This window comes from Sorex araneus, chromosome 3 (assembly GCF_027595985.1).
Source record: "Sorex araneus isolate mSorAra2 chromosome 3, mSorAra2.pri, whole genome shotgun sequence".
In the NCBI taxonomy this organism is placed as follows: Eukaryota; Metazoa; Chordata; class Mammalia; order Eulipotyphla; family Soricidae; genus Sorex; species Sorex araneus.
Genome location: NC_073304.1, coordinates 167,455,587 through 167,472,208, shown reverse-complemented (window position 1 = coordinate 167,472,208; position 16,622 = coordinate 167,455,587). Strand labels below are relative to the sequence as shown.

The 16,622-nt window shown below is 46.5% G+C and overlaps 1 protein-coding gene across 1 annotated transcript; it reads right to left on the bottom strand.

Moving 5' to 3' along the window:
- Window positions 1-397: 397 nt before the first annotated feature.
- Window positions 398-10,294, bottom strand: NNMT (nicotinamide N-methyltransferase). Its single transcript, XM_004604706.2, has 3 exons — window positions 10,095-10,294; window positions 9,033-9,240; window positions 398-815 (listed from the first exon to the last, which is right to left on the bottom strand). The coding sequence occupies exons 1-3, from the start codon at window positions 10,246-10,248 to the stop codon at window positions 398-400; spliced, it is 780 nt and encodes a 259-aa protein (XP_004604763.2). The 5' UTR covers window positions 10,249-10,294.
- Window positions 10,295-16,622: the final 6,328 nt, after the last annotated feature.

The window sequence follows — 16,622 nt, the reverse complement described above, 5'->3', positions numbered from 1 at the left end:
AAGCAAATGTAGATGTTCCAAGAAGTCATGTTCTTTGCTCTGGGCTGTCAAGGGAGGCAGACAGCGAGTCCAGTCTCCACAGACACAATCTTTCCTTGTAGCCTGGGGGGTGATGCCAGTCCTGTCTGAGAATTATAGGCTTTGGGGGTCATACATGTTTTCCTCAGAGCAGCCCCTATCACCTGACCTCCATGAAGAATACGGGTGGTCAGACAACATCCTTCAGGATGAACTTTTGGGAGCTGGAGTGAGAACAGAATTTCTCGACCCATGTGAGAGTCCTTTGACTGAAGAAGGGAAAGTGTCCCCAGCACAGTAGGACACCTGTCACCAGAAACCACCCGGGCACACAGAATGGGAGGAACGGCTTTAATGGTGAGTGCAGTTGTCACCCAGCTCAGCTCAGCTTCCGCCCCACCAGGGAGAAAAGTCCCTTGTTGTTGGCCAGGGAGTAACCCTGAGAGATCACTTCAAACTGTTCGATGGTGTAGCCAGCCTCCGTCACGGCGGCCTCGATGGCCTCCCGGCCCAGACACAGGCTGGAGAACTTCTGCTCGCCAATCATATAATAGCTGCTCTGCAGGGCATCCACGAGCACCAGGACGCCCCCGGGCTTCAGCAGGCTGCCCAGGTTCCTGAGGGCCGAGCGGTAAGTGGGCAGGTCTGGGCACGCAGCGTCCAGGCAGAGAGTGCTGAGCAGACAGTCGGCTTGGGGCAGCGCCACCGCGCCCAGGGGCTGGCTCTGCGTCACGTCACACTTCAGAACCCTTTTGATGGCCCGCCTCAACTTCTCCTCTTTCTCCGGCACCTTGACTCTGAAACACAAGACCAGACCCACAGATGGCACTCAGCTGCCCTGTTGGTGTCGGGTGTTGGGGGGAGGGGGGCTAGAGCACTCAGATCACAGCTGGGCATGGCAGCTTGGTCCCTAACAGTCTAGTCTCAGGCCCTCCCCTGATGGAAGAGTGGAAGAGCAAGGAGAAATGGGGGAAACATGGAGAACTGAATGTCATCCCATTCCCAGTGCATGATTACCCAGGAAGGATCAGGGAATCCTGAGCTCCCTGTGTCTATAATGGACTGCCCCCAAGCAAGTCATGCCTCCTCCACTGCTCAGAGCAGTACTGGGCTCCTCCAACACTGTCATCATCATCATCTTCATCATGACATCAGCATCATCATCCTCATCATTAGCATTATACCATCACTACCATCATCATCATTGCTACATCATCATCCTCATCCACTCCCCTCTGCCAAACTGCAAGAAGCAACTGTGAAATCAGGTCCAGATTTCCTTGGGGGAGATACAAGAAAGTTTTAAATCTGTTGTGAGGTTTGAACAATTCTGTAAATATACTAAGAACTACTTAACTATATATCCTAAATGGGAAAATTATGGTACATCAATTTTATCTCACAGGGAGAGAGAGGGCGGTAGGGGAGGGAGAAAGGGAGTACTGGAGAGTCGGAGGACAGTAGAAATTGTTCCAACACTGAGCCACCCTACCATGTCTAGAAAGCTTGCAGAGAATGTGCTGATTATAGAGGAAAGATTTGAAGGCTGCCCTCACTATTTCAGGTCCCAAGGCATGACCTTGGGCACATAGCAAATGAGTTTGGGGGGCTGCTGAGGAGGCTCTTGCATAGCAATTCTCAGCCAAACAGGCTGGCAGCTCAGTTCAAGGACCCATAGATGTGGTGCTGCTGGGATGTTGCAGGGCTGAGGATACCCAGGCCACCCTGGGCCCTCCAGGGCTGTACCCAGCAATGTTCAGGGCACTATGTGGTGTCAGGGATAGATTCTAGGTGGGGTGAATGCTAGGAACTGCTGTACTATCTGCTGACTGTAAAATCCCAGTTTTTCACGTTCTAATTGAACTCGTAAAGAATCGAGGCAAGAATCTGGTACCACCTACAAAATGGAATAGTATGTAGCTGTTAGGAGAGATGAAGTCATGAGATTTGCTTGTAAGTGGGAGTATCATGCTAAGTGAAATGAGTCAGAAAGAGAGGGACAGACATAGAAGGACTGCACTCATTTGTGGAAAATAAAATAACGTAATATGAGAATGACACCCAAGGACAGTAGACACAAGGGCCAGGAATATTGTCCCATAGTTGGAAGCCTGTCTCATGAGCTGGGGGAGAAGGCAGCTGGAATAGAGAAGGGATCACTAAGTCAATGATGGTTCGGGAGGGGAGATGTGTGCTGAAAGTAGATAAAGGACCAAACGTGATAGCCTCTCAGTATCTGTATTACAAACCACAATGCCCAAAAGTAGAGAGAGAGTATAGGGGAAATTGTCTGCCATGGAGGCAGGGGCGGTTGGAAAGGGGGGGTATACTGGGGATATTGGTGGTGGAGAATGTGCACTGGTGGAGGGATGGGTGTTTGATCATTATATGCTTGAAACTCAAACATGAAAGCTTTGTAACTGTATCTCACTGTGATTCAATAAAAAAAATCTGGTACTCTGTTCTTACAGTGAGAGAGGTGAAGAGTGTTGAGGTGGAGGATGCCTGTAAAATAGGCACACATCAAAGACAGGGGCATAGGAGAGGCTCAAACTGTGGTTGGCAGCAGTCACACAGACATGACTTCTAGAATCAAGTCATTTGGGGGAGGCCAGCTCAGAGAGGCACTTGAAGATGGGAGAAAATCCTGACTTGAAAGGGATCGCCATTACTGTCAAACTACTGGGGCTACAGGCTATAGCAGGAAGATTAGGATGAGGACGTAGGCCTTTCTGGCCCCCCAAAAGAGTTCCTTCATCAAACAGTGCTGTCATGGAAGGACAAAGTCTCAAGAACCCACTTTACCAACTCAGGATCCAGGTGTGACATAGAAAAACTTTGACTGCTTGATTTTAGGGGTTCATTTCTGAATCTGATGGGAAGGCTTGAGGTGACTAGGGAAACTGGATATTGAGTTCTAGAAGTCTGTTGGACATATGACTAGAATTTTGGAAAGGTGTGCTGTTCGACAACGAGAATTTCTTTTTTTTAACCACATTCTGAAAATACTAGGCAATGTCTGACTTAGATAGCGATTTGGGTATTATTCAAATTCTCATAGCTATCCACTTTCCCCCAAGTTCATATTGACTATGTTCTATGAAATCACATGGTTAGTAGAAAAGAGCTTTGAAATCACTTTCATTTTGAAGAGCAGGAATTGGGGATCTCCCACAGGGGGCTGGAGCACAGCATGTGAGGGAGTCCCAGGTTCATGTCAGATATCACGTGGTCTCCTGAGCACTTCCAAGAGAGACCCCACCCCCCACCTTGAGCACTAGTCCCTGAGTATCTTGTTAGTCCAAACACCAACAAGAATATATCTTCACTATAAATATTACAGAGGTAGAAAAACTCTAATTAAGGGTTAAAATCTGAACACCACTTCTCCCAACTTTCGACTAAATGCCAGAGGAGAAATGTGAAGCAATATTTAAGCAATATTAAACAATTTTACGATGCTGCTATTGTGAAAGGCAGTAAAAGTTCACTCCATCTGTGTGTGTGGGGGTGGCTTGAAAAATATGTCACTCATGTGTGGCTTTAAAAAAATTATTTGAAGACTTAGCCAGCAAAGAGATCACTCAGCATTTAGACCTCAACAACTAGAAAAGTCACAGAAGAAGCATAAAATATATTTGCATGAACATGACCAGAAGCAAGTGTCCAAACTGAAACTTGAAAGAAAATATAAATATGAGACCTTAACTTAAAGTCTTGAGATTTCAGAACTATGATTGTGACAATGGGCACTGGGCAGAGAGAGGCCAGAGTGACTCTGGGTGTCAAATTTGTTATGTTTGCCAATGTGAGACCCTAGCTTTGACCCCTGGCACTGTAGAACATGAATCTGCTAAATGCTTCTTTTTGTGAAGAAGACAAAAAAGTCACTGATTTTTCTCTGCTGTTGATAAAATGAAAGAATTTGTCCCTAGTAGATCTGTATAAAAAATATAAAGGTTGAGAGATGGGGGAATGGGAGGGCTTGCCTTGTGTGCAGCTGACCCAGGTTCAATCATGAGCATCCCATATGGTCCCCCAAGCCACACCAGGAGCGTTCCCTGAGCACAGAGCAGGAGTAAGTCCTGAGAACCACCAGGTGTGGCCTCCAAAACAAAAATAAACTTTTTCAAAAAGAATATTAGATAGACACACATGCATATATGTATAATATGCATATATGTATGTGTGTATGTGTGTATTTTATATATACATATATTATATATACATATATTATATATACATATATATACTTTTTTGGTCATACCCAAAGATGCTCAGGGGTTACTCCTTGCTCTGCACTCAACCACAGTTAAAAAGAAGACAGTAGGTGCTGGAGAGATAGTAGCATGCCTTGCACATGGCCAACTTGGGTTTAATCCCCGGCATCCTATATGGTCCCCAGGTGCACTGCCAGGAGTGATTCCTGAGCACAGAGCCAGGAATAACCCCTAAGCATTGTGGAGTGTGACAAAAAGAAACAAAAGAAGAACCAATAAAGGGGATGGAGTGTGGTTCTGGGGCCAGAGAATGTGTCTTGCTTGTACAAGGTTCAGAGCTGATCTCCAGCATTGCATGGACCCCTGAGCATCACCAGGCAAGCCTCCCAACCCCCCAGCAATGAAAATAAACAAAGAAGCAATAATAAACAAATGAAAGTCCCACTGACTGATTAAATAAAGTGAAATAATACCAATACACTATAGTGTTATTGTATGAAAGTATACCTAGGAAAGTAGACCTGATTTAGACTTGATCATAGAATATCAATGGTTTCAGTACTACTGTAACATAAACAGACTAACGATTCAATTAAAGGGCAGAGATTGTCTGACTGGATTGAGAAGCAAGTTCTTCCCGACATGCTATTTGCAAGTAAAACATTCTCTGCAGAAAATACAGAAAGATTGAGAGGCCAGAGAGATAGTACAGTGGGCAAGATGCTTGTTTTCCAGGGTTCACTCCTGGCCCCCACATGGTCCCCTGAAACTGCCAGGAATAATCCCTGAGCACAGAGCCAAGAGTAAGTCCTGAGAACAACCGGATTTGCCTCAAAACAAAATAAAACTACAGGAAGGGGCCGGAGCGATATTACAGCAGGTAGGGCATTTGCCTTGCAAGCAGCAGACTGGGGTCCAATCCCCAGCATCCCATACGGTCCCCTGAGCACCGCCAGGAATAATTTCTGAGTGCAGAGACAGGAGAAACTCCTGAGCATCACCAGGGGTGATCTAAAAAAAAAACAAAAACCCTGCAGGAAGGAAGGTGGTGAAGACTCAGGAAAAAAAGGACATTCCACGTGAGTCTCCATCTTGGCGATACATACCATGATCTTGCTCCAAGCTCAACGGGTGCAGAACCGTTTACCCCTGATTTAGTAGTCCAGAATGGCAAGCAAGGAAGTCCTGCCTGGTTTCTGTGGGGCAAAATCATGTGCTCAGATTTATTTGGAGGCTTTGGTGGAGCCATTACCCTCAACTCAGGTCCAGAAAAGGGAAATCTGCTTCCAATTCCATGCCTCAGGGCATGTCAGAGCCGGTGAGTGAGTTCCCACAACCAGGAGAGGGGTTGTTCTCTTGAGGCTGAATCTCAGAACTGGTGTCCCAACTTCTCTGCCTCATTCTGTTAGAATCAGGTTACTAAATCCAACAGACACTTGGGAGGAGGAAGTGAGAAAAGGGTGTGAATGATCAGGGAAAAGTCGACTGGGACCATTGGAGAAAGGATCTACCATCATCCCACACAGATCAACGGGGTGATACTGATACCAGAGTAGAGTTTATTACCAGAGGGAAAGGGAATACTAGCACGTGGATAAAAATGATCATTCACAAGAAGACACAGGAGCCAAACTTGTATGCAGCCAATACCAAGGCTTCAAAATGCACAAAGCAAAGGTTGCTGAACTACTGGAAGCAAAAGACCATCAAGTCACAGTACAGGTCTAAGATTTCAAGTCCTCTTTCTGGGACAGATGGAGCACGTAAACGTCAACCACAAAAACAGGTAGAAATTTGAGTCTTCCTAGCAACCTACTGACTTCATTGATATTACTAAAACTGAAGCCCACAACTACAAAAATCAGCCAAGTCAGCAAGATTCCAGGGTTCAAGGTATTTCTCTTATTTTATAAGCTATAAAATAAAATCAAAATTATGTTAAAATTACTAAGGTTTTAGAATATAAAATAATAGGACATCTTATTTTTAATATTTTGGCTTTGGGGCCATACCTGACGGTGCTCAGAGCTTGTGCCTGGCTCTGTGCTCAGGGATCACTTGTGGCAGGGCTCAGGGCTCATTATGTGGTACTGGGGATCAAACCCAGCTCAACCATGTACAAACTCACTCATCGTACTATCTCCCCAGATGAACAATAAGAAAAAATTAAGGAAAATCTGTGCAAAGTATGAGAATTATAAAACAATGCTGAGAAAAATTTAGTTGTTATTTTATTATTTTTTGGCTTTGGGGGTCATATGCAGGTGATTTTCAGGGGTTATTCTGGCTCTGCACTCAGGAATTACTCCCAGAAGTTTGCTCAGGGAGCCATATAGGATGCCGGGGATCAAACCTGTGTTGGCCACATGCAAGGCAAATACCCTTCCTGCTGTACTATCACTCTGGCCCCCTTCAAATAAAGTTATAAATAAACAAAGATCCACACTTATGAAATTTCAGTATGTTCAATTGTTCTAACTTAGGAATTAAAAAAATCACAATCAAAATCTCAGCAGACTTTTATGAAGACCCTTGTACATTTGTTCTGCTATTTATATAAAAAACGTAAAGGAGAGACCAGAGAGATAATACAGGGATTAAGTCACTCCTTGCCTTGTATTCTGCTGATTCCAGTTTGAATCCCCTGCACCACATATGGTCATAGCGCTAGGGGTCATTCCTGAGCACAAAGCAAGGAATAACCCCTGAGCACAGCTGAGTAGGCATCCTTAATGATGTTAAAATGGCCAAGATAATCTTGGCTGAGTTGACAATGGAGGAAACAAACAAAAGTTGTAGAACCTCTGGTATCTGACTTCAGAACTTACACCCTCTGCTAAAAGGAATTAGAATAAACTCAGGGGAAGCTAAGGGACTCCACATGAGCACAGAAAGGCTGTTAGGAACAATGCATAAGAATCCTGTCTCCAAGAGTAATCTTGACTGGCTACTCTTAACAGTTCATGCTTACTACCAACAATATGCCATGACCTGTAAGCAAATGAGCATGCAGTTTAGACTTCAAATAACCTAGAAGTCAGGAGAGGGGATAGGGGGTGGTTAAAGAAACAGAAACAAATGCTTGAGTTCATTTCAGAATGAAAACTGATGAGGGAAGTTGGCAGATAAATGAGAATCAGGCAGAAGGACTAGAATAGAGAAATGAATTGCTCTTTAGTCCAGAAGGAGAGACAGACGGACACCCACCCCTAGGGTCAGGGTGAGGCCACATGACTTTATACCGATCCCCGGAATTGGGGAATTTGGCATCATCCTCATTCCCCCCTCCCCACCAACCCCATTGTTCAAGCTCAGAAAATGGGAGTCACCCTGGACGCTTCCCGCTCTCGGTCCCGGCAGCCTCATCACCAAGTTGCATATGTTCCATCTTGACCTTCACCCTGACAGGGACACCTCACCCCAGCACCAGCATCTCTGGCCTCAGCCTGTTCCCCACACACTAGCCAGCAATCTCTGTAAGTGGGCATTGGGTCATGACGCTCTCCTAACTCCACCTCTAATGCCTCTCGAGACCCGGAACATTTATAAGGTGGCCCCAAAGGCTGTAAATCAGTGGTCATCACCCAGTAGTCTGTGGAAAGGTTTAAAACCACTGGCAAGAATCTTGGTGAGCAGAGTCATCATAAAGCGACCCACAGGATGGGTTTCGGGTGGCAGGGCTCAAAAGGCTGCAGACCATTGCTCTCAAAGGCCTAGCTGCTGCTGCCTTCCCCCAGGGGGGCTCTAACACAAGCGGGACCCTCTACTATGGCAGTGAGATGCAAAGGTTTGCTAAATTAAAGGAAGGAAAGCTCTGAGATGACTGAAAAGGTTTTACACTTGCTTTCTTGCAGGGTGTTGTCCTGCCAGGAGACCAGAGGCCTTCTTTGAGCAGGTCACGGGACACGTCCACTAAAACATCCACGCTGGATGAATGGGATGGGAAGCTATGGGACCGAAAGGGACTGATACAGATTATTTCTCATAAGATACACCGCAAGGGAGCAGCAAAGGGCCCAAGACAATATAATGGGAGAACTGATTCATACCATGGATGGGCAAGGGATGGAGGGGTGGAGGGAGTGAAGAGCTTGGAAGAGAGGGGTGTTGGGGTCCTTGGGAGAGGGTAGGTTGGTGATGGGTGTGGTGTTGGAATTATGTGCATGAGAAACTGTTACTAATAAGCCACAGAACAGCAATTAAAACTATTTAAAATCATAAATGAAACCTATATGCTTTCCCACTGTGAGTGCAAAGGAAAGGAAAGATCGAGGGCAGGTGAGCCCACCAAGTTTGCAAGAAGGAGGAAATGTAGGGGCAAGAGAAATGGAGAGGGAGAGAGGGAGAGAGAAAGGTCCAAGTGAAATTCATGGGCCAGGGCATAGGAAGTATACACATGTGCACACATGCATACATGCACACACACAGAAATTACCTATACCACACACGTGCATACATAGGCCCAGTGTGCACACACCTGTACACACATACCTGTATACCACATATATGTATACCACACACATATCCATACACACATGCACCCACATACATGTATATACTCATATACCACACACATGTACACCACATCTACACACACACCCGTACACACATGCACACATGCACATGCTCACGAATTCACTCTCTCCTTCTCTCCATCTAGCTCTGCTTTTCCACTGGGATGTGCTGGGCCCTCTCTGTCTCCTTAGCTTTCAATCTGGACTCAGAGGGTAATTCTTGGCTCAGAAGAGCACTGGGACCCCACCGGAAGCAGGAAGGAGAGCCCAGAGTCTCTACCTGCCCCCTTCCAGCTCACACACGTAGGTCACCACCGGGGACCAGTCGAAGGCCCCTGGCTCTTTCTTCAGCCACTTCTCCAGCTCCAGCAGGTTCTGGTCGACATAGTCGGAGGCGATGATGTCCTTGAAGGACTCACATGCGGAGAGCAGCTGATAGATGGTGGGGCCAGAGCCGATGTCAATCAGGAGGTTCCCCTTCACACCATCTGGAGGGTGGGGCAGGAGGGAATGGGGACAGAGGTGAGGGAAGGGACGAAACAGACTCTAAGCCCGCCTGCACCGAGATTCTCAGGGGGCCCCCAAGAGAGCCGCCTCCCCATCAAAGTATCAAAGCCAGGGCCCCATGCACGCAAGGCACGTGCATCCCCCACCCGCCCCCCAGCACTGAGCCATGCCTCAGCCCTGTCTGTGTTGAGAACATCTTCCCATTTCCCACTCCCCAATCCAGGGTAGAGGCAGGTTGCTAGAATAGTTTGAGGTCTAGGAGCAGGGGGAAAAAAAGAGAGAGAAAGGGAGAGAAGATTTGCATCCAGTCTACAGACCCTGGGTCCAGAGAGATTCCCAGGCAGAGACTGTAAAGCTGCTGGGGAAGGCTTGCAGGTAAAGGGGGGGAAAACAAAAGGGTTCTTTGTCTTAGTTTATAGAACGTCTTTGGTCAAAAAGCATGAGGTCCCTCCTCACGCTGGGACAGCTTCCCCCCAGGCTTATTCAAAACATGCCATTGAGGCTGACACAGAGGAAGCACTGGATTGTCATCCTGCAGCGCCCCGGCAAGATGACATAGGGACATGACTGGCCCTGGCCACTTGCCGCAAGTCCCCAGGAGACGGAGGACAGAATGCCCTTTTGCCGGTTTCCCTTTCGCAAACTAGCTTGAGTACCTGAACGTCCGCTGCAAACCTTCCAACATCCCTAATGACGTCAGGCGCTTGACTGTCTTTAAGAGATGGGAAGACCGTCCCTTGGGCTGTCCAAAGGAGGCGCCACCCCAAGTCACGCCCCGAGACTGCGGGACCTCATGTTTTCGGCGGGGAGCCCCACAGATCACAGACAAACTCACCAAGGCAGAATATCTTGTGAAGGATTTTCAGCAGATGCCTAAGAATCTGGTTTTCTGCTGACTGCCTGGACCCAAAGTTATAATATTTCTCCAGATAATCCCGAGGGTTAAAGTGGCTCAGATACGTGTCCTTGGAGGTGAAGCCAGACTCCATTGCGGTCTCCGGTCCCTGCCCTGGCCCCCCTGGTCCCTGTCCCTCTCTTGCAGCCGTGGTTGTTGTCCTGTTCTCAGCCTCTTTTGGCAGGTGAGCCCACTTAGAGTGAGATGTTTGGTTAAACACTAACCCAGAGAAACAGCCACGACGTTCTGGCTGATCTGGGATGTGATGAAATTTCTGGGGAACGGAGCCTAGGAGGAGGGGGGGAGTGGCAGGGGGAGGGTCCAGAGCTGCGTAGCTCTGGCCAAGGGGTGAAGTTCGGCTGCCAGGGGTTAAAGAGACGGCAATGCTGGGCACGTGGGGAAATGAGGCGTCTCAGGGACAGACCCCCTAAGGTCGGAAAGGAGGGCAACTCCCCCTTGAACTCTTGTTCTTCTAAGTTTTTGGTGGTGATTGTCCCTGGAAAGAGTCACTAAGGCTAATTTCAATGTGAGCACGTTCAAACAAGGCAGAGGACTTAGACAGGGGTGAGATTGATCAGAGCTCAGGAAAGGGGGCTCAGGTATCTGGAGAGAGAGACAGACAGACAGACAGACCGAGACAGCGAGACAGAGAGACAGAGACAGAGACACAGAGAGAGACAGAGAAACAGAGAGAGAGACAGAGAAGAGACAGAGAGATAGACAGAGGGAAGAGACAGAGACAGAGAGAAAAGCGTGAGACAGAGGAAAGAGAGAGAATGAGAGAGAGAATGAAGCAGAGAGAGAGAACGAGAGAGAAAGAGGGAGAAATTTCAGCATCTGGATGAGGGCTGCTCTCCTGCTGGGATTCTACAGCCAGTATCATGCGCCAGGCCTTTTTGCCTGAGACATTTTGACCTGACCCCAGACCTAAAAAACAGGTATGCAAATCTGTTTTATAGGTATAGGTAGTACCTTTACTTTAAAACCAAATTTCCGTGATGCCCACGTTCAGCGCTACGGTGGGCAGTGGGCACGCAAGCACAGGTTAAGATGCTAGTGTGCAGACAGGCCCCAAGCCTGCCGCCTCTCCCTGACTCCGTGAACCACTGCACCACCCCAGTGCCCAAGCTTCTCCCACCAACGCCGGTTCCCTGCATCCATCAGCACCCACTCTCCACGTCTCCCCGTCCCTGCCGGTCTGTTCAGAGTGTGGATAATTCTGTCCAAGTGAACTCAGCATTTGCAGCCCTATCTGGGAATTCCTGGCTGCAAAAGTAGCTTGGTTATAGGGAACTACCCAAAACACTGCTCCATGCCCCCCCCCGTGCCCCAAATTCCCTTTTTAGGACTCAAAAGTCCTTCAAATCAGTTCCACTTGGCCAATTGCACAGTCTCTCTCTCTCTCTCTCTCTCTCTCTCTCTCTCTCTCTCTCTCTCTCTCTCTCTCTCTCTCTCTCTTGTTTTCCTCCTCCTCCACCTCCTCCTCCTCCTTCACCACCATCTTTTGTCTTGACCAAGTGAAGCTAATTCGAAGGGCATTATAAACTCAGTAAAAGAACTTTAAGATTTTTTTCCTTCTTTTTTCTTTTTTGGCGGCGTGGGAGATTAAACTTGGGGCCAATGCTCCACCACTGAGCCCCATTCCTGACCCCCAAAGGCCCTGATTATGTGGGTGTTTCTATTTGTGTTCACTTTTGTCTACATACATGTTATTTTCCAAACTCGAATATAATGGAGCAGAATTATATTTGAAGATGTAAAGACAGAGAAATTTCCAGAACAGATGGGCAATACTATACCCACTAGAGTCTACTCAAGAGACAGAAACCAGGGCTGAAGCAATAGTACAGAGGGCAGGGGTGATCTCTGAGTGCAGAGCCAGGAGTCAGCCCCAAGCACCAATGAGTATGGCCCCAAAACAGAGAAAGGTCACATAAAAGATGTTTGAACTGAAAAAACTTTCATATAAGTTAAATATAAAAATATTAACTGAGCAAAAAGTGGCAAACTACTAAGAGAGTAAAAAAATTAACCGAAGTGAGGTCAGGTGGATAGTATAGCAAGTAAGGCGCTTGATCTGCTTGGAGCTGACGTGAGTTACACTCCCCAGCATCACATATGGTCTCCTGAGCACCTCCAGGAGTGATCCCTGCATGCAAAGCCAGGAGGACGCCCTGAGCACGGCCAGAGTCAATGTCTTTAGTGGCCCCCAAACCAAGACAAACAAACAACAGAGGTATATCAAATGCAAATGTTAAACACCGCCAGGGTTATAGAGAACAAAAGGAAAACTCTACATTTAGAATTATTTTTTAGGTTTTGGGGCCACGGCTAAAGTATCAGGGGATACTCCCAACTCTGTGATCAGAGGTCACTTCCTGTTGTTTTTCAGTGTGTGTGTGTGTGTGTGGGAACCATTCAGTATTGGGGATTGAACCTGAGCCTCCTACACACAATGGACATGCTCCGCCCATTGAACTATCTCTCTGGCCCTGGACAACAGCACTGGGATACGACACTCAACTGGGTCTCAGTGATTTGGAGAGAAAGCGCAGATGTTGCAGGCCCGCTGAGGAAGCCAGGAAATACTGCACCAGAGACGAGCACATCCGATGGACCTGCCACCCACCAGGACCCCAAGAGGTGAAGAGAATCATTAGAGGGGCTGCCAGAGGATCCCAAGCCCACACCCGGACCTCTGGTCTGGAAGCAGCGAGAGTCCTCCTCTCCTCCTCCTCCTCCTCCTCCTGCCTGGGCGTCCCTCCAGCAGCCTCCTCTGGCAGAAGCCATAAAGAGGCAGCTGGCAAAGGAGAGCTGTGTTTGCAGAGCACGGAGGCAGCTACAGAAGGGCACTCAGCGTTATGAAGCAATGAATTCATAGCTGGCACAGATATCAATACCCAGAATCCACGAGCACAAACACTTATCGATCGCCTGCTTCATGCAGGTGCTCTGCTGCATGGGAAGCATGCAGGCGCGTCCCAGATATTAACTCCTTGGGGTGCCGGGACAGCTCCGTGAAGAGCCCATGTCAAAGGCCAGTGACTCCCAAGTTCAGACATGGATGGGGCGTCCTAGACAGAGCACTGATAGGACGGTACCACGTCAAAGACTAGGAGAAGACGTTGAAAAGATCCAGAGTGGGGTGTGAGGCGGGGGGTGGTAGAAGCCCAGCAGATGATTATCCAACCAATGTGAGATCTGGCCCTGTGGGCGCAGAGAGGAAGGCAGAGGAAAGGAGAACAATGCAATCAATGGGCTTAAATGAAGGGACTGTCGAGTTTCTTGCATGCATGAAGCTCCCTCATTTACAGTCGTGTTAAACATGGAGCCTCAATCATAACTGGAAGGGAAAAATGAGCCTTAGGGCCTAAAAGAATTGGGTCAGGGGCTGTGGGGAGGGCTCATGGGATACTCTGTACGCTCGAAGCCTGGGTTCAATCCCTGGCAATGCATGGTCCCCTAAACAATGTCCAAGGACTATTGAATATAGTGCAGAGAGAGAGAGAGAGAGAGAGAGAGAGAGAGAGAGAGAGAGAGAGAGAGAGAGAGAGAGAGAAAGCAAGATAGAGGAATAGAGTGTTGAATTAAGAGAAATTAGCACATTTTTAGGCAGAAAAAAGTTTGCAACTTGTAGGTTTTCTCTCCAGAGGAAATCCTAAATGACCTATCTTCACACAGAAGGAATCCAAACCCAGAAGGAATCTGAACCTAGACGGGAACGTCTGAGATGAAAGTAACAATGGAGAACAAGTGGAAGCGTGTCTGTGTGGGAAATACTAACAGGCATATCAAAGTCATGTCCTGTGTGGTCCAACAGAAGCACACTGGAAATAAAATACACAGTAACAACAGCCTCTGTGTTCCAGAAGAGCATCTTCCAAAATGAGCCGGAGGGAGAGCACTCAACGGGCCGGGTAGCAATGCCAATGAGGGAGGCCCAAGCTCAGTTCCCAAGATCTCCTGGGAGCCACCCCAGAGCAGAGAGCCAGGAATAAGTCCGGATCACCTCCAGCTGTGACACCCCCCCCCAGCTCCCCAATAAAATAAAACAAAATGAAGCAGTGTGTTCTAGAACTTCATATTGTCCAGGGAGGGCGAGAGTGTTGATGGGATTTTGATGAGGTAACACTGGAATTCTGCCCACACCATCTGCCCTGCCCTACTGCCTCACGCACAGGCCAGCATTTTTCTACTGCGGGTACCAGAAGAATCTCTGCAGGAGGCCTTCTGTGGACTCATCCAGAAAAGCTGGTCAGCTCACTCAGCTGTCCTTGGGTCTACAGACCAGAGGGGGCGCCTTTGCCAACTTCCCTGTTCCCAGGACAGAGATGCCCAAACACTCATGGCTTGCACACCGAAGGCTCTGGCTCACCGACATCTAACCCGCAGCGGCTTCCTTCCCCCTCCCTCCTCTGTCTCAGTCTCCCACACCCTCCAGCGTGCTTTGGGGGAACAGTTACCCTGCCATGTGAGATACACAGTGATAATAAAATCAAGCTGCATTAACTTCCAGCACAGTAAGGGAGAGGAATGGGAGAGATGACAAAACAATGTGTCATCTCACTGACATACCAGGAGGAGCACACCACATTGGATGGGATGTAAAGTAGAAAGCAACCAATCTCGATGAAGAAAATATGAACACACAAGGCTTAACCTGCAACAACATGTTAGTAATCTCCTATACAAGGGCTTAATGGCTCCATGGTGAGATACCACAATCTTCACATACTTCCTTCTAAGGAAATCTTTTTTGATCATTTTTAGCGAATTATTCATAACAAGTGATATAAAATAAATTATTTAGGGCCTGCTATGGAGGCAGGCTTGAGAGGTGTTTGGGAAAATTGGAAATAATGGTGGTGGGAAGGTGCAATGGTGGTGGGGTTGGTGTTGGAATATTGAATGCAATAAATCATCATGAAAAACTTTATAAAAATAAATAAGTAATTTATTTTTTTTAAAAAGACACTGCATTATCGATCCAGATGGTCAAAATGAACAGAAAATGCAATGTGACTCTGCCAGGGCAAACCCAAAGCATAAAAGAAGGCGTTAATTGATGGAGTGCAAAAAAAAAAAAAAAACAGACCAAAGTGTCAATGAAAATGTGGAAAACTCTGCAGCAAACTTAACCAAGTACTTGACAAACACAGAAAAATATGGTAGCAAACACCCACATATCTGTGTAAAGAATACAGAGGTCATTTGAAACAAGCATACTTTAGTTCTTATATAAAGCAAACCTTGACAAGTATCAAAGCACGAAAATGATCAAGCATCCTCTTGGACCAAGGCACCAAAGCTCAAAGTCAAAACTTAAAAAGAATAAGAACACCCTCATTTGTCGGGAAATCAAGAAATGCACCAATCGTGAACCCAGGCATCAAAGATGAACTCATAGTTGAAATTATGAAATCTTTTAGATTAAGTAATAATGAAAAGTACTACCTATCAAAATTGGTACTGAAAGGGCTCTCTGTTCCTCAATGTAGATGTGCCAGCAAAGAAAAAAAAGATGAAGCGAGTGAGCTTATGAAGAAGAATGTCAAAGGAAAAGGATAAAGTAATACAGAGCAGAAACTCATGTAATAAAAAGCTAAAAAATGCAATGGGAAAATTAGCAAGGCCTGAAAGCTGGCTCTCTAAAAAGAATAATTCAATTAATTATAGGAGCAATTCTTCTGATCTGCTCAACAGAGGGGAAAAAATGTCACACTCCACATCCAATCATAAGTAGAAGGACACTGAGAAAACTGACAACAGAATGGGACTTCAATTAAAGTGATAAGTGTTGCCTTCAACGGGCATCACCATCAATGACAACACAGAGAAAAACTTCACTTTCAACTTGATGACAGAGAAAAAAATGTTAATATAAAAAAATTAAAGAAACATTTAAAATGCTTTTAAAATGTAAAAATCTACAAAATAGGTTAAATACATTTAAATATATTTGATGGATATTTAAATAAAAATAGACACAATACCTACCTTTTTATTTTAAAAGTCCTAAATATGTTTTAAATGCTAATGACGGCCAATGTGTTCAGCATTCTTGCGGGTTTCCTGGGTAACACAGTAGGTAAGGAAAATAAATCAGGACTGGAAAGGAAAAAGGCAAAACTTGCTGCCAGCAGATAATGTAAGAGTAATATTTTCAAAGAATAAAAATTATTTCACAAATAAATGACCAGCATTAATACGAGTTTAATTTCTGGGTTAAGAAGTAAGTTGAATAGGTTGAATGTGAGTTCAAGAGATGGCTCAATGGGCTGAAGCGAGGCTCTTCATAAAGGAGACCTGGGGTCTAATCCCTACACCACATGGTACCCAGAGCAATGCCAGAAGCATCCCCAAGCACTGAGTTGAGAGTAGCGCTTGGGTACCCCCAGGTATGGCCCCCAAACAAAAACCAGGGAGAAAAGAATTTAATTTCATTTTTTGTTGTTGTTTAGGGTTTTT